This window comes from Pelobates fuscus, chromosome 5 (genome assembly GCF_036172605.1).
Source record: "Pelobates fuscus isolate aPelFus1 chromosome 5, aPelFus1.pri, whole genome shotgun sequence".
NCBI lineage: Eukaryota > Metazoa > Chordata > Amphibia > Anura > Pelobatidae > Pelobates > Pelobates fuscus.
Window position 1 is genome coordinate 188,834,609 of NC_086321.1, and position 19,282 is coordinate 188,853,890.

Below are 19,282 nucleotides of genomic sequence, written 5' to 3' on the forward strand. Positions count from 1 at the left end.
ACAAATTCCATTGTGAAAAAGCATAAATGGATAAGCCGTATATATGACCCTGTAACTTTTGAAAACCCCATAAAACCTATACATGGGGGGTACCGTGGCGCTCGTGAGACATCTATGAACATAACTGGGAGTGTTTCAGGGCAGTAAACTATATACTGATGTTAATATTATCAGTAAAAGTACAGTTTTTATGTGAAAAAGGCAAAAAAAAACCAAAAAAAAAATCCCACTAACTTTGGCTAGCATTTGTGCCCAAGTGGCTACTACAACAGACTGGGCATACCCCATTTTGAATACCCTGGGATGTCTACTTTTTCAAATGGTATGCCATTAAGTGGTAATTTTCATTTCTTGGCTTCCATACGGTCTCAAAGGCAACCTAGGCCCAGCAAACCAATCTGTGAAATTTCTATGTAAAAAATAAATAAATAGACAAGACGTATATTTGACCCTGTAACTTTCCAAAACACCATAAAACCTATACATGGGGGTTACTGTTTTACTCATGAGACATTTCTGAATACAAATATGTATGTTTTATTGCAGTAAAAGCAAACAGTATTGTGACATTAACAGTTAAATTGACATGCAGAAATTGAAAAATATCAAAATGTCTTAATTTTTTTTTAACTTTTTTAGATTTTATTCATATAAAATGTAGTTTGATATAGAATGAAAGCCCTGTTTCCCCTGAACAAACCGATATATAATAAGTGTGGGTGCACTTAGTATGAAAGAGGTAAATTATAGTTGAACAGACAGAGCCAAATTCTGTGGTTTGTTTACGTTTTGTTTTGATCACAACTTGTACATTTGGCTCCGTCCTTAAGGGGTTAAAGATTAGTGCCGCTAGTGTCTTATTCAGCCAGATTCTTACTTGATGCTAAATCTTGCTTCTTTTTCAACCAGCTTCTCATTTGAAGGTTTAAGTTTGCTTTCTATTCGTCCAGCTTTTTATTCAGATTAGCTTCCTCTTTATTCAGCTTCTTTTTCATGAAATTGATTATTTACTAAACAGAAAATCAGATCTTTCAGATATCAGAAAATTTCCAAAAAGCCAAATGATATAGATTTTAAAAACAGTCATCTTAGCATCCATGCACTTCAATACGTAACCAAACATTTCCTCTATGAAAACCATCCTCGCTCCTCATTTTTTAATATGGCCTGACACAAATTATATAGATTGCAAAATCTGACACCTTTACATCCATACAGTTTAATTGGACATTCTGAAAAGTATGAAAATCATCTTGGCTTACTCAATTTAGCTTGTTTTCTAGTAAACTGGCATCACACTAATAAAAAAAATTAAATCTGGCCTGAGCCAAATGATATTAATCGCATAATATGGCACCAAACCTGGCACCCTAACAACCATGCATTTCAATCCAATTCTGAATATGAAACCAAGCTTTTCCTTATGATAAACATCTCGGCTCAGTCAAATCTGGCCTCTTTTCTATTAATTACGCATTCCTCTAGAGGAAAAGGTTAAAACTGGCCTGAGCGACATGGTATTGCTCACAAAACATGGCACCAAACTTGGCACCCTAACATCCATGCATTTCAATGGGAAATTCTGAATATGTAATTAAAGGATCACTATAGTGTCAGGAAAACAAACTCGTTTTCCTGACACTATATAATCCTTAGGTCCCTCCCTCAGGGCCCCCTCCCGCTGGACTGAAGGGGTTAATACTTTTATCCAGCATCGGGCTCCCTCGGCGCTGGTGACCTCTCCTCCCCCTCCGACGTCAGCTTCCGAGTGGAGCCGAAAGCGCATGTGCGGCCAGAGCCGTGAACGCATTAAAAACGCCCATAGGAAAGTGTAACGGATCCTAGTATCCCAGTAGGAGAGATCCTTGTAGCTTCTCCTTCGAAATCCTAGCTGAAGTAGAGCAGAGTAGTGATTATAGCTCTCAATCCCCCAAACACGAGTTGAGACTTCATGAAGGGGTAAAACGATCTGTTTAATGGGGGCCACAGCTTGGCCTTCTATGCAGGTCCTCCAGCAAGGGATACTTGCACAGGGACCTTGTGGAGGACTGAAACACAAGTTACAGTAAATAATCATTTTACAGTGCAATATGAAACACACCCACATAAACAGTGAAATCCCTCCTCTCTATCCTGGAGATAATTGGTTTAAGTGGCCGGAGTAAACTTAATTATCTCCAGGTAGAGACATTTTTTCCATTTTACAAATGTAATAAAATACATTAAAATACATAACTCTTATTTTACCGAACGGAACCCCACATTCGACATATCCCCAGATAGCTTGGATCTGAGCGCTCAATATTGACGAACAGCGCTGAGATCCCACGAACACAGTCAAATTGCCATGGAGCTTAACCCCTTAAGGACCAAACTTCTGGAATAAAAGGGAATCATGACATGTCACACATGTCCATGGATTTAGCTATCTGGTTTGGCTCAGTTTGTATGTTCTGAATGTACCGCACGGCGTTCGGTTAAATGGAGACGAAACGATGGAAGTTGGGTAGTCCCAGCAGTGTTCGTGGGAAATTGTGGCCGAAAATAGTTACATGCGGTCGACGACCAAACACCGCTGGGCGTTCGTCAGTTAAAATGGCAGCCGCCTGGTGTTCGTTCAAACGAACGTCAACCACCCAACCGTTCGTCAAATAGCTGTGGTTAACCACAGCTTCTGGGCGATTAATAAGCTGCACACTCCCATTGTGTGTGGTCTGGCTGTCCGGTAGTTTATGTAGTTTTTAAGAAAATGGAATGAAATAAGGCTAACTGCACGAAAAGCAGACGAAATAGAGTCCTGGTGTTCACAAAGCAGGATTTTGTCACAGAAAGCATTTCTCATTGCTTTCCTATAGACGTTCTGCGTGCTCAATTTGATTTTCGCTTTGAGCGTCGCATAAGCTCCTCTAGCGGCTGTCAGGAAGACAGCCACTAGAGGCTGGAAATACCCTGCAATGTAAACATAGCAGTTTCTCTGAAATTGCTATGTTTACATCTGAAGGGTTAAAACCTGGGGGACCAGGCACCCAGACCACTTCATTGAGCTGAAGTGGTCTGGGTGACTATAGTGGTCCTTTAAGCTTTTCCTTATGAAAAACATCTTGGCTCATCCAAATCTGGCCTCTTTTCTATTAATTACGCATTCCTCTATAGGAAAAGGTTAAACCTGACCTGAGAGACATGGTATTGATCACAAAATATGGCACCAAACTCGGCACCCTAACATCCTTGCATTTCAATTAGAAATTCTGAATAAGTAACCGAGCTTTCCTCTATGAAAAACATATTGTCTCTCCTAAACGTAGTCTCTATTTATATGCTTCAGCTATCTTTAAGCACTGAACAAGCAAATTTGTGTCGAGTTGGATATTTGGACCAGGTTGTTTTCCTTTGGATACATTTTTTGCCCATAGTGATGAGTGCTTTGGAAATGGCAATTTTGCCATAATGTTTTTTTTTTTACAATCTTTTGGCGCATGTGCAACCTTTGGGTCGTCAATATGGATCACGATGGGGGATCTTTTAGATCTTTTGAGGTTATCACTATTAGTTGTGTATTTTTCATGTTTAAAGTGAAAAAATATTTCACCTGTCGCATGAGTTTAACTAGGAAGTTTAAACTATATATATTTTGTTCATTTTATTCTTTATTACAAACTTTATTTCTACCATGGATTCACACATTCGTTCCTTCATCATGGTGACACAGCACAAACTGATGCAAATAAAACGAAATCACAGGTTTCCACCTATAACAATAACTTGTGTAAGCTTTACACCTACTTTACTCTCACACGATTATATTTACCCTCCTACTTCCTATGAAAGCCCCTCCCTATGGTAGTACTGAATCCAAGTTATTAACATTCTTCCCACTGCCTAATACTGTCATTTAGAATCCTGCCTACTTTTGTTGTTCTCGGCATTCTATCCACGCCCGCTGCTAGTCTTAACATTCTATCCACGCCTACTGTAAATATTTTGTAAGCTCTCATCGTTCTCAGTCCTCCCACATGCTTTCACTCCGCCCAGTGACATTTTTTTCCTGTTTCTGTGCCGATCAGCTGCTGTTCCTGTTGTGTAATGCCTGGACTTCAGGAACCAAATCCTGTGATGGCCGAGGAGCTGGAGGAACAGTAAGTGGATTTTCCTCTGTTTTGAATGGTGTTTTATCAGTGTGGGGGAATGTATCGTGGTATAGAGATGGAATGATCCTTTGTTATTCAATGGAGTAATGGAAGGAAGAGAAAGAGACCAGGAGAGAGGAAACCCCATTGATGTTTATTAGTACAAACATGTATGAACTGTTTAGTCTTGTTATATAAATGGAAAAGTGGAGACAGCCACAGGTGTCTGTTGAGCGTTATCATGTCTAATAGCTAGCAGGGCTGCTGATGATTTCCTACACTGACATGGATAATGGTATTGCTCTGTAAAGTTCAGCATGTACCGCTATTTGGACGGATTAGGTTCCCTGTCAAAAGCTGTTTCCTCTCACACTTCATCAGAAGCCCCCTCCCTCTTAATCATTGTACCAGCAGAGCCTGCTCTGTGGGGTCCTGCAAGGTAAGTAAAGTTACCGTTACAGTGAACTTTACAGTTAGGGGCTTCACCACAGCAATGGGAAATCGGACTTAACCCCTTAAGGACACATGACATGTGTGACATGTCATGATTCCCTTTTATTCCAGAAGTTTGGTCCTTAAGGGGTTAAAGGGCTAAATTTAGGATTTAAACTGGGGTTAGATTTAGGGAGTGTTTTTTTTTTTTTTTTTCTTCTATTTATACATTAGTTTAATTTAGGGGGGAAAGTTAGATTTACAATGGTGTCTAGTATAGAAGAAGGGTAAGTTGTAGAATAATAATTGAGTAAGGCTAAACTAGTTGCTAAGCATAATTTTAGCCTTTTCACCTTAACCCAAAATGTAAGTGTAACAATAAGTTTACTTACCTCGCAGGACCTCACTGAGCAACCCTTTCAGTCACCCTGATCCCGAGAGAGCTTTTATAAGGGAACACAGAACAATTTAAGAGTGAAGTAAGTCACTCTGGATTATTTACTACAGTTACTTGTGATAATAGATTATCCTGGTGTGCACTGGAGTTAAGCTTTCAGACCACTACAAAACAAGCAACACTAGTTAGTGAAAGTTTTGTTTTCATGTATACTTTGACTGGTGTCACTATCAACACCTATAGATAGAATAACAAACAGGAAGTGAAAATTAATTTCATTCAGATTTCTCTTGGTTTTGAATATGTCCTGGGTACACAAATCTTGCATTGTTACACCAGTGTGCAATATAATATTTAAAAAAAAAAACCAAAATAAATGTATATGTGTGTATTTTAATATTAACACATAAGGTACCGTAAGAAATATAGTCAACCATTATTACAGGGGCATTCTGTTTTGAGATATGTTGACAGAGATCTCTTTAAGGATATTAGACTGGAGGAAGATATGATTATGTCCGTGAGATTATATCATAATTGTGGTGCTCTCTGGGGAAATGAGAGTCAAGAATGAAAATGGGAAGTTAGCACAGACTGCTAGTTTAATTATTATATGGGAATGAGTAACCTTGTTTAAGTACAGACCAATGACTCTGCATGTAATGGCTGTGAATGTTTTCAAATGGTATGTTTGCATTGTACTATGTCGATTCTCTGTGACCATAAGTGGCATTACAAACCATGTAGTTAAAGCAGCTTCCAAGAGCTGTCACCTCAGGGGCTAATTCATTGATTTCCACAGGTAACTAGATAAACCTGTAGTTTCCGAGAAACGGCACTGTTTACATTTGTCAGTACAATTCTACTGACTGTCAATAAGAGAGCCACTTGAGGCACCTCCTTGTGAAGACTTTTGATAATCTTGCTAGGCAAGGATTAAAGGGGAGTTTTATTTTTCACATTCCCAAGAGGGGCCTGAATCTAATAATTTAAATGAACACCTAACGTCATGAATAAAGACATACATTTATAACCTTAGAATGCTCATTTAGTGTGAATTTAAAGTGATTTACAAAATAGCAAAGCTGAAAACTGTTACTTGGTACCAGTTATGGTGTTTTGGAAAAATAACGTACAAAACTATTTTTGAATTTAATCCAATAACCAGATAAAGATTTATGAATGTAGTTATTTACTAAAGTAATGCCAGAATGCTAACTTGGGACAATATGGGTTTCAAATGCATCTGGACATCTTAGTGATTTATTCCCTAGGGTGGGATTATGGAGAAGTAACATGGGAATTGAATAATTTTTTTATCCATACTAAATAGAGATGTCCCGAACTATTCGCTGGCGAACATAGCTTGTTCGCGGTGGTCGCGGCGGGCGAACATATGCGATGTTCGGTCCGCCACCTATTCGTCATCATTGAGTAAACTTTGACCCTGTACCTCACAGTCAGCAGACACATTCCAGCCAATCAGCAGCAGACCGTCCCTCCCAGACCCTCCTACCTCCATGACGAATAGGGTGCGGACCGAACATCACATATGTTCGCCCGCCGCGTCGACCGCGAACAAGCTATGTTCGCCGGCGAACAGTTCCTGGCGAACTGTTCGGGACATCTCTAAAAGATACACATCAAACACCAAAACTAAAACAGCCCACAGTAATGGCTATCGTGCAAGGAGTGCGCTGACACACTTTTAGTGTAAGTAGTTGGTGGGTGGAGGTTTTAAATAATTGTACAGTGGGGGCTGGGCATGAGTTTGTCCACTCTCCCCCAGTTAGTGGCATGGCCATCTCCCCCTTCCCTCCCCCCCCCCCCCATTCCCTACAGGTGGCTAGGTTCCCCTTTCCCCTAGCCACCTCCCATTAAATTAAGTAATCTTACCTATCAACTGTAAAATAAAATATACATAATTTTTTTATTTTATAGTTTTTTTTATATATACTTGCTACCTGAAATTTTCTTTCAACTCTTCTTTTCCTCTGCCTTTAAAAAAAGCCAAATTAAAATCCAGAATTCCAGGCGCAACTAATGGGAAAAACCAAAAAAAGATTTGGAAACTTTTTTTTTCCATATTTGCCCCACAAGGGCTCAGCACAACGTACATAGTGTAAGTGTAGTTTTGCTAGCACTGTATGTAATTGTATTTATTATTCACCTATATGCATCCCTCTTTTCCCCTCTGATTTCCGACTGACCTATGACCCCTTACTTCTTTTATTGATATGTTTGGTTTTATTTGAATAACATATCCCCCTCCCCCAGCTTTATTGCAAGCCTATATGACCCTCACATATCTTTATTTAACAGCCTGCTTTCAAAACTATCAAGCCCCAATACTGCTGTAAGAAAGTCTGATACCCGCCCAACCTACCCCATGCTCATTATTACATTTATAGATTGTCTGTCACACCCAAATTTTAGAGAAGTAAAAATAACAGGTGTACACATTGCCTCTACACTCCTGCACTTTCTTAACTCATAAAATGTAATATTTACCCTACCTTCACCTGCTCTTGATATTCCAATTATTTCCAATTTACTTTTTTCCCAGTTTAGCAATGATCTGTCTTCTTCTCCTCTTTATTTCCTCCTTCTCCCTCAGTATAAAAATCTCTCCTTACACCCACTTCACTCATCCCCCATCCACATTTATATATGCCCCTTTGTGCTACACTCCCCCTTCTCTCATCTCATGCTCTGCACTCATTTTTCTACTCTCTCACCCCTACCCACAATCAATCTCATCCTAGACCCCATGCATACAAAACCCATTCACACCTCCTGTCACTTTCGCTCCTTTTGATTCTAGCAGCTGATGATGCCTCTCCCAATCCAGGGTCCTTCACCTTCTCTACACACACACTAAGACAACCAGAAACCCCACAAACCTTATCACAGTACCCTGTCCTTTACCCTCACTTACCAACATTAAGTGTGCACTCTTAAACGCCCGCTCCGTCTACAGTAATTTAAAATCAACAGCCATACACAACTTTTTCATCTCAAACCCACTCACACTCCTTGCACTTACCTGGCTGTCCCCCTCTGATAGCGCTACTCCTGCCTCTTTATGTTTTGGTGGGCTACAATTCTCTCCCACTCCCAGACTCTACTGCAAAGGAGGTGGTGTAGGCATCTGTAGCGGAGGCCTGGTATTCCACAGGTTAACTCCACTAAAGATTCCAGTGAGGCTCAGGAACAAGTAGTAAAAATACCATAAAGTAATAATTCCAGCAAGCAAAGTAATCCACGAATATCCCCATACAGATCCCATGCAAGGGAGGGATTCACATTAATTAGTACAGTATCCAATATTGTTACCTCCCACACATCTCCTCCCCTCAGTATGACACTTAATACCATTACTCATGCTGTAGTTTTCCCTAAGTTCTGGATGTACCCTAAAACAAGCAGTAATAATAATACTTTGGGTACCCCCTGGTAGCCCTGATCTGGGTGACTAACATATCCAAAATTCACCCAGATCGGACCAGGGGTTCGGGAGTTAGGTGGAGGGTGTAATTTGACCGACCGCACACGAGGTGGTATCCGAAAAGGGTTCCATGTGTTTTGGCCCTGCGGTCGGTCTTCGTTCGGGAGATAAAACACACATAAAATACTGCCATCCACGATTAAGCTTACATTCGTATGTATCCCCTTGTTCGGTACTTTAAACTTACCGAAAGGGGGGCTGATTAGCCTTCCCGTTCGGGAGTTACGGAGCCCTGGAGGTCTCAGTGGTGTTCGGGTAATCGAGTGTCCGATTTGAGTTCCAGACACTCGACGACCAAACACCGCTGAGATTTTCGTGCGTAAGATGGCCGCTGCCACGTGTTCGTATACATAACGGCGGCCACCCAGATACATCAATAAAGTAACTTGCGGTTAGAGAAGTGTGAAAGCTTAATAAGGTACACACTTCTCTCTAGGGTGGTCTATTGGTTCGGTAGTTTCCATTCGTATGGAGTACGGATGGAAACTACTGAACAATCATACGAACCCTACATACAGTTTAACCATACAAATAGAAAACAACACACAAATTGCAATTTTACTACAGTCTTTTAGGATAGCCCTAGTACCATCCGCTACAGCATCCTTCTCGCCCCTCAATGTACCTTTCAACCAATCATAACTCCCCCTGCCCCTATCCGTTTCTTCTTTTGAAGTTCACACTGTCCGCCTGTTTAACCCCTTAAGGACACATGACGTGTGACATGTCATGATTCCCTTTTATTCCAGAAGTTTGGTCCTTAAGGGGTTAAACCCACAAGAATTGCTATCATCATGACCCCTCCCTGGTCATCCTAGGCTATTCATTGAGCACTTTTCTTCCTGGCTTCCCCACTTCCTCTCATCTAGCACTCCTTCCCTTATACTTGGGGATTTCAATATCCCAATCAACAACCCCAACTGCAATGATGCCTCTCGTCTGCTCTCTGTAACCTCCTCCTTTTGGCCTTACGCAATGGTCCAATTTAGCATATAGCGGGATACACTCTTGATCTTGCTTTTACCAATCTCTGTACCGCCTCTAATCTCTCCAATATTCCTTTTCCTCTGACCACCATGACATTTGACATCGGCATACCTAAGACCCAATTGACACCACCATCTGAACATCAATCTCACAGAAACCTCCAATGTCTTGACCTAGAGCATTTCTCCACTACTCTCCACACTCTCCTTCTACAATTCCACCCTCTCCTCTCAACTAGACATCATGGCACCTCCTACATTTAAACGCTGCAAGCGCTTCCAACAACAACCTTGGCACACCAAGCTAACTCGATACCGCCAAAAATGCTCCAGAACTGCTGAACGCTGTTGGAGAAAGTCTCGCTGTGCATCTGACTTTCTCCACTATAAATTTATGTTGTGCTCATACAGCTTGGCTCTTTCCTCTGTAAAAGTAAATTACTTCAATACCCTCATAACCACACTCTCCCGCGAACCCAAACGACTATTTCAAATATTTAACTCTCTTCTTAGCTCTATTGTTCCTCCTCCACCTACTAACTTGACCGCCTCAGACTTAGCAACTCACTTCACTGGCAAGATCTCTACAATCAGGGAAGAGATCTCTCACCTTTCTTCTTCCCCTTACAACACTTCCCATAACCTCACTCCCTCTGCTGTTCTTTGTTCATTTACACACGCTACAGCGGAAGAGGTTTCTGCTCTGCTCCAGTCCTCCCAGGGGCGTACCTAGAGCATATGGCACCCGGGGCAGGTCCTAGTTTTGGCACCCCCCCCCCCACCCCCACTTTAAAATGTACAAAACACCCACATTTTTTTTAATGTATGTAGCATTGAGCCGTGCTTGCATGTTTCAATGTAAGCATGCTTTTGTATGGAGTAAGTGTGAGTGAATGAATGGGTGTGTTTGTATGTAGTGTTGGCATTTTAATGCAGGCATGCTTTTGTGTGTAGTGTTGGCGAGATGCAGTGGTGTGGTTATATATAATGGTGATGTTTTAATACAGAGGTGTGTTTGTATGTAGTGTTTGCACTGGAATGCAGGGATGTGTTTGTGTGTAGTGTTGGCAAGATGCTGAGATGTGGGATTGCCATATTTAAGGACACCAAATAAGGGAACTATCTGCTAAACAGCACCCTAATTTGGTATCTTTACATATGGAATCTCACATAAGGGCACCAATTTAGGGAATTCTCTACTAAATAGCTAAAAGATCAAAATTTAAAAAGCCTTTTTCTTAATTTTAATCTTTAGGTTATTTAGTAGATAACTCACTTATTTGTTATCCTTATGTGGGATTGACATATTTAAGGACACCAAATTAGGGAGCTATCTACTAAACATATACACAACCACATATATACAAAGGCATTTAGTTATTAAGAGGTCCAACCAACCTCCCTACCTTACTCTGGGAGTGACAAGCGGTTGCTGCTGGGCTGGGATCTCTGTGCTCTTCCTTCACAGCTCACTTGCACGACCAGTAGTGATGCCGATGCCAGGATGATGTCATACCCCGGCTGCCGGCTTACTGCAGGGCGTACACAAACTCCTATATGGTCCATAAAAATGTTTAATCTCACTGCCTTCCAGTATATATCTGTCCTATCTGTCTGGGGGAATGTGACAACGTGGATGTATATGTAAGTGGTAGTATTACTATCAGGAGAAAGGTATATGGCAGGGTGGGACAGTGTGGTGGATACTATGACAGTGTGTGCCATTGCACACAGTGGATTAAAGGAGGTGACTTCAGGTGAGGTGGTGAGTATATGGTGTTTTATGTCACGGGTGGGAACAATGGGATTGGGTGTTATATGGAAGAGAGGATATTATGTCAAGGCAGGGCCAGGGTGTATGGCAGGGTGTGTATTATGATGCGGTGGAGGTATATAGCAGGGAGGGGATTATGGCAGTGTGGGTATTATATGACATGTTAAAGGGGTATATGCCAGGGTGGGAATTATGACCAGGTAGTGGGTTTATAGCAGGGAGGATATTATGACAAGGCAGGGGTGTATATGGCTGGGGTGTATATGGCAGAGAGGGCAGGGGTGTTGAAATAAAAAAAAACAAAAAAAAAACTACTTGTCCAGGGACTAAAGTGTTTGCCCAATCTAGTTGTCTGCCGTGACAATCTACTTGTCCTGATACAAATCTTTATTGACAGTAATTTAGGAGACAGACCTGGTGTAGGGGTGATAGGGATGTAGTATGGGTAAGACACATAGTGTGGGGGTGGGATGTAGTGTGTGTAGGGCATTGTAAGGCACATAGTGTGCTGTGGGATAGGGTTGGCAGAGTGAGGAGGGGACAGGTGGCAGAGCGTAGGAGGGAGGGGCTGACAGATTGTGGGAGGGAGTGACAGGTAGCAGAGTGAGGGAAAGAGGGGTTGATTGGTGACTGAGGGAGGGGGTGACAGGGTGACTGAGGGAGGGGGTGACTGGTGACAGAGTGACGGGGTGACAGGGTGACTGAGGGAGGGGGTGACTGGTGACAGGGGGTGACTGGGGGGGTGACTGGTGACAGAGTGACGGGGTGACAGGGTGACTGAGGGAGGGGGTGACTGGTGACAGGGTGACTGGTGACAGAGTGACTGAGGGGGTGACAGGGTGACTGAGTGGCTGAGGGGGGATGACAGGGTGACTGGTGACAGAGTGACTGAGGGGGGGTGACAGGGTGACTGAGGGGGGTGACTGGTGACAGGGTGACTGGGGGGGTGACTGGTGACTGGGTGACTGAGGGGGGTAACTGGGGGGGTGACTGGTGACTGGGTGACTGAGGGGGGTGACAGGGTGACTGAGTGGCTGAGGGGGGATGACAGGGTGACTGAGGGAGGGGGTGACAGGGTGACTGGTGACAGAGTGACTGAGGGGGGTGACAGGGTGACTGAGGGGGGTGACAAGGTGACTGAGGGGGGGTGACAGGGTGACTGAGGGAGGGTGACTGGGGGGGTGACTGGTGACTGAGGGTGGTGACAGGGTGACTTGGGGGGTGACTGGTGACAGGGTGACTGAGGGGGTGACAGGGTGACTGAGGGGGGTGACAGGGTGACTGAGGGGGGTGACAGGGTGACTGAGGGGGGTGACAAGGTGACAGGGGGGGTGACAGGGTGACTGAGGGAGGGTGACTGGGGGGGGGGTGACTGGTGACTGGGTGACTGAGGGTGGTGACAGGGTGACTTGGGGGGTGACTGGTGACAGGGTGACTGAGGGGGGTGACAGGGTGACTGAGGGGGGTGACAGGGTGACTGAGGGGGGTGACAGGGTGACTGAGGGGGGTGACAGGGTGACTGAGGGGGGTGACAGGGTGACTGAGGGGGGTGACAGGGTGACTGAGGGGGGTGACAGGGTGACTGAGGGGGGTGACAGGGTGACTGAGGGGGGTGACTGGGTGACTGAGGGTGGTGACAGGGTGACTTGGGGGGTGACTGGTGACAGGGTGACTGAGGGGGGTTACAGGGTGACTGAGGGAGGGGGTGAGAGAGTGTCTGAGGGAGGGGGTGAGAGGGTGACTGAGGGAGGGGGTGAGAGGGTGACTGAGGGGGGTAACAGAGTGACTGAGGGAGGGGGTGACAGGGTGACTGAGGGGGGTGACAGAGTGACTGAGGGAGGGGGTGACAGGGTGACTGAGGGGGGTGACTGGTGACAGGGTGACTGAGGGGGGGTGAGAGAGTGACTGAGGGAGGGGGTGAGAGAGTGACTGAGGGAGGGGGTGAGAGGGTGACTGAGGGAGGGGGTGAGAGGGTGTGACAGGGTGACAGAGTGACTGAGAGGGGGTGACAGGGTGACTGAGGGGGGTGACAGGGTGACTGAGGGAGGGGGTGAGAGGGTGACTGAGGCAGGGGGTGAGAGGGTGACTGAGGGAGGGGGTGAGAGGGTGACTGAGGGAGGGGGTGACAGGGTGATTGAGGGGGGTGACAGGGTGACTGAGGGGGGTGACAGGGTGACTGAGGGAGGGGGTGACAGGGTGAGGGGGGGTGAGAGGGTGAGGGGGTGATAGGGTGACTGAGGGAGGGGGTGAGAGTGAATTTACAATAATATTTTCTTACCATGATTCAATGGCTGACTCTCTCCATCCCAGGCAGTGCAGGAGGTGCAGGCAGAGTGGCCGCAGGGGAGAAACCTGTCAGAATGCACGCTCTGCGCCCCCTGCTGGCACACTCCATAACAGCATCCCCGGTGCTCAGTGATGACTCAGAACACAGGCTGGGAATCCCCTCCCTGTGCTCTGACTCACTCACTGAGCGCCGGAGCCGCGAGGGAGAGGACGACCAGCAGGAGGGACAGAGTGTGGCACCCCCCAACTGGATGGCACCCGGGGCGGACCGCCCCCCCCGCCCCCCCCTTAGTACGCCACTGAGTCCTCCCACCCCACCACCTGCTCCCTAGATCCAATTTCCTTGCATCTCATCCGAACTCTCTGTTCTTCTCTTTCTCTACCTCTCACTAAAATTCTCAATCTCTCTCCCTCCTCTGGCATATTTCCATCGCCCTTCAAACATGCAACTATAACCCCAATTGTAAAGAAGCCCAACCTTGACCCTAACTCCCCATCCAACTACCGTCCTATCTCTCTACTGCCTTTTGCATCCAAGATCCTTGAAAGAGTTGTGAATGCGAGATTGAAAGACTTCCTCGAGTCCAACTCTCTGCTAGACCCGCTTTAGTCTGGTTTCCACGCTAAGCACTCTGTGGAAACAGCACTGATAAAAGTATCCAATGATCTTATGGCTGCAAAATCTCATGGTCACTACTCTATCCTAATTCTCCTTGACCTTTTTGCGGCTTTTGACACTGTTGATCATCAACAGCTTCTTCTCATCCTCCTGTTCCACAGATTATTTTTAGGAAAGGGAAAAGTTTTAAAAATATTTTGGCACCTAGCACCTTTAGAAATGGAGATAAACCTGAGGTTCAAAAACATGAAGGTTTTTATACATGTGGTTCATGTAAAAGTTGTCACCATAAGAACTGCAAAATGAATCATTTTTGCAGTTCAATAACTTCAATAGAAGAAATTTAAAATTAAGGAACATATCACATGTAATTCCACATATGTGGTATATCCTAACATGTGGATGTGGAATTCAATATGTTGGACGTACAATTAGACCTGTGAAAAAAAGATTCTTGGAACACTGTAATAATATTAGAAATAGATTATTAACTCATTCAGTTCCTGTTCATTGTAATAGGTGCCAAAATTTTAATCCCAATACCTTTTCATGTATTGGGATAGAGAGGATGTCTCTAGATGAAAGAGGTGGTGATTTAACCCCTTAAGGACCAAACTTCAGGAATAAAAGGGAATCATGACATGTCACACATGTCATGTGTCCTTAAGGGGTTAAATTGAGACAAAGAGAAGGTTTTTGGATTCAGACTTTAAAAACAATGCAACCTAGAAGGTATGAATGTTGATTTTGACATGGCATGTTTCCTTTAATTATCTGATGAAATTTATGTATTTTAATTTCAGAATTTTTTTTTTTTAATTAACTTTTTACGGCTGGTTTTATACCTGTTTTTATATCTGTTTTTCCTGATCTATTGTGATAATTCCCTTTTTATATTGAGTTTTATATGTGATTCACCTTTATATTTTATTTAACTATTATTTTTTTTCTTATGGACTTTCTTTTCTCTGGAGCATATATACGTTCCAATTTCAGAGACTGTAAACACTACTTTTTTGAAGTTCGGTCATCAAGAAGAAATGCATTTGCGTTCCAATACAGACTTGCTTCATGAGCCCAGACGGAGTGGAATGCATCCGCAATCCAGTAGAGATTGATTTTACTTGTTAACGAAATGGAACGCATTTGCGTTCCAACCGAATACTTCCGCTTCCGGCAAGATCCAAAAATGAGGTTTGGAACGCAAACGCTGGATAGAAGCGCAAAAAGAGTATGAAGTCCGATGGATATGAGATTTTTCAGGTGGATCGTTTTCGAAAGACGCTCTTTTGATTGGCTATTTGTTTTTTAGGCAGGGTATTTAAAGTGTATTTGTATGTATTATGTTTGTATTGTTGCCACAAGCCCCTGATGAAGTCTTTTTGACGAAACGCGTTGGGTGGCAAGCTTTATTCTTATATTTAAATTCTTTCTTTTCCTGTGAACCTCCTCATCTTCTCTGTATCCATATCCTGATGATTATATTTACGTATGGTGGGAATACACTGAGTTGGAATTGAAGAGCCTTTTTACTTATGTTATTTTGTAAGTGTATCTAATAAAGCTACTTATTCATACCATACAGTTATACACTATGTTTTGTTTTTGTTTTTTTTGCTTCATTTTAACCCCTTAACGCCGTTACGGCGTTCTATGCCATCGCGGCTTTAAAGGGCTTTAAAGCCGTTGCGGCGGCATAGAACACCATAACGGCTTGCAGCCCCTGGAGGTCCGGTGTACTCACCTCCGCCGCGATCCTCTTCTGAGGGCTACCTGACAGCCCAGGCAGCCCCCCCATGGCAAATGAGGCCCCCGGGGGCCATGTGATCGCTCTCAAAGAGCGATCACATGGCCCCCTATAGCTGGCTATGGATCTGCCAGCAGGGGGGTGTCTAAAATATTAGACAGTCCCCCTGCTGGTAGGTAGTGTAAAAAAATAATTAACATGTTATAAAATACATTAAATGCCTTTTTATATATATATAATATATATATATATATATATATATATATATATATATATATATATGTATATATACATATTATATATATATATATATATATATATATATGTAACGTCATACGTAATGTATTTTAATATTAGTATATATATATTAGTATTAAAATACACTTAGAATGACGTTACATATATATATAATATGTATATATATTATATATAATAGATCTACATATATATATATATATATATATATATATACGTATAATTACAATAATAAATAAAATAATTAAATAAATAAAATATTGAAACAAAATTTAAAATAAATTATATATTCATATGTAATTTCATTCTAACTGTATTTTGTTATTAATATATATATCTTGGAAACAGAATACACTTAGAATGACATTCTATATTTATCTGTCTATATATAAAATACAAATAACCGCAAATATATATAGAGAGATAAATACATATAATTACATTAAAGATTACATTAGTATACATGTAGAATTTATATACCTATAAATGCATATATATTAAAATTCTACGTTTATATTTAAGTAATTTTTTAACATAATTATGTCATTTTATTAATTAAAATTTGATTGACATGCCTGACAAGGGAGAAAGTGCAGAGAATTTAATTCACAAGCACTATATTTGACCCTGTAACTCCCCAAGACACCGTAAAACCTGTATATAGGGGGTGCTGTTTTACTCGGGAGACTTCGCTGAACTCAAATATTAGTGTTTAAAACTGGTAAATTGTATTACAACAATGATATTTTAAGTAAAATTTAAGTTTTCTGCATTTTTTTTTTTACAAACAAACGGCACTTTTATGGACTATGTTATTGTTGTAATATGTTTTACTGTTTTAAAACACTAATATTTGTGTTTAGTGAAATCTCCCCAGAATAACAGTACCCCCCATGTACAGGTTTTATGGGGTTTTGGAAAGTTAGAGAGTCACATATAAGGCTTGCATTTCATTTTTTTGACATTGAAATTTGCCAGATTAGTTATGTTGCCTTTTGAGACCGTATGGTAGCCCAGGAATAAGAATTACCCCCATGATGGCATACCATTTGCAAAAGTAGACAACCCAAGGTATTGCAAATGGGGTATGTCCAGTCATTTTAGTAGCCACTTAGTCACAAACACTGGCCAAATATTCGTTTTTTGCTTTTTTCACACAAAAACAAATATGAACGCTAACTTTGGCCAGTGTTTGTGACTAAGTGGCTACTAAAAAGACTAAACATACCCCATGTTCAATACCTTGGGTTGTCTACTTTTTCAAATGGTATGCCATTATGGGGGTAATTCTCATTCCTGGGCTACCACACCGTCTCAAAGGTAACATTACTAATCTGGCAAATTTGAATTTGAAAATGGAACGTTCTATATTTGACCCTATAACTTTCCAAAACACCATAAAACCTGTTAATGGGGGGTACTGTTGTACTCGTGAGACATCGCTGATTACAAATATGTGCGTTTTTTTGCAGTAAAACCTAACAGTATTATGACATTTACAGCTAAAATGTGAGGTGGAACTACAAATTTTAAAAAATAAATAAAATTTCTCACAGTTTTTTAAATTTTATTCATAATAAATTATGTTTCATATATAAATACTTTATATGAAATGAAAGCCCTGTTTCTCCTGAACAAAATGATATATAATAAGTGTGGGTGCATTTAATATGAAAGAGGTGAATTACGGTTGAACAGACATATAGCGCAAATTCCAGTTTTTGTTTACGTTTTGTTTTGATCAGAACGTGTACTATTGACTCCGTCCTGAAGGGGTTAAACATCTATCTCTACATTAAGAAGAGAAAAAACGCTTGAAGGCTGATTATACTCTGCCCTTTTATGCCTATGTTTGTGAGTGCATTTTAGCTTCCCTTTTTTTATATGTTTTTATTTTTTTTCTTCTGCACTATTGGTCTCCCTTTGTATTTTTAGGTTGTGCATTTTTGTGTTTTGTACTTATGATATTGAAGATATTGAGGAGTCTTCGCACTTCCTAATTGGGGTATTTATATATTTTTATATAATTCTCCCTACTTTGATAGCCACTAGGGTTCTTTTTGCTTTTTCGCAAATCACTATTTTTTGTCTTCTCATCCTCCGCAATATCGGTCTACAAGATATTGCTCTCCTGGTGCTTCTCCTACCTCTCCCAGCACTCTTTCAGTGTTTCTTTCTCTAGATTTGCTTCTTCTCCCCAACTCCTCTCTGTTGGTAGCCGCCAAGTCCCCCTCAGTCCGTAAACTCATTAGCTCCTTTGGCTTCCAATATCATTTCTGTGCGGATGACACGCAAATCTATCTTTCCTCTCCTGATCTCTCCCCGTCCCTCTTGACTAGTGTCTCTGACTGCCTCTCTGCTATTTCTAACTGGATGGCTGCCCACTTCCTTAAACTCAACTTGACCAAAACTGAAATTCTGGTCTTGTCTCCCTCCAAGTCAACGGTGCTACCATCAGCTCCACCACGCAGGCTTGCTGCCTAGGTGTTCTCTTTGACTCTGACCTCTCCTTCACGCCTCATGTTCAATCTATTGGCAAATGCTGCCGCTTCCATCTCAAAAATATTGCGCGCAACCGACCCTACTTAACGCCAGATGCAACTAAGGTGCTGGTCCATTCCACTGTCCTTTCTCGCCTTGACTACTGTAATTTGCTTCTCAGTGGTCTTACAAGCTCCCAACTTGCGCCGTTACAGTCCATAATGAATGCGGTGGCAAGGCTCATCTTCCTGTCCGCCCGCACCTCCCACGCCTCACCCTTCTGTCAGTACCTACATTGGCTTCCTGTAAGATTATAGGGCTCAATTTTAAAATTCTGGTTCTTGCTTTCAAATCTCTACATAATGCTGCTTCCACCTATCTATCCTCTAGGCCCTTACGCTCTGCTGAAGACTTACGTCTATCTTCTGTCTATACTCCAACCTCTGATGCTCGCCTTCAAGACTTCTCGAGGGTTGCACCGTTCCCTCCTCCATTAGATGCTCACCTAGTCTTCACTCAAAAAATCATTAAAAACCCACTTCTTCATAAAAGCGTATCAATTAAACAGTTTTATTTTTTTACATTTTTTTTATTTTTACAAGGAACAATAAATGCATTTGGTATTTTAAAGATGGTCCCTGGATGTCTACATTATCATTCAGTATGACAA

At 42.1% G+C, this 19,282-nt stretch overlaps 2 protein-coding genes across 2 annotated transcripts in view; both read left to right on the top strand.

Moving 5' to 3' along the window:
- Window positions 1-2,376, top strand: part of LOC134611209 (M1-specific T cell receptor alpha chain-like) — a 433,017-nt gene extending 430,641 nt beyond the window's left edge. Inside the window, exon 8 of the transcript XR_010090883.1 lies at window positions 2,354-2,376. The gene's annotated coding sequence lies outside the window, so the exon portion shown is untranslated. The remainder of the gene's footprint in view (window positions 1-2,353) is intronic.
- A 1,515-nt stretch (window positions 2,377-3,891) lies between these two features.
- Window positions 3,892-19,282, top strand: part of ABHD4 (abhydrolase domain containing 4, N-acyl phospholipase B) — a 55,512-nt gene continuing 40,121 nt past the window's right edge. The window contains exon 1 of the mRNA XM_063454849.1: window positions 3,892-4,136. Within this exon, the coding sequence (XP_063310919.1) occupies window positions 4,084-4,136 (53 nt within the window). The 5' untranslated portion in view covers window positions 3,892-4,083. The remainder of the gene's footprint in view (window positions 4,137-19,282) is intronic.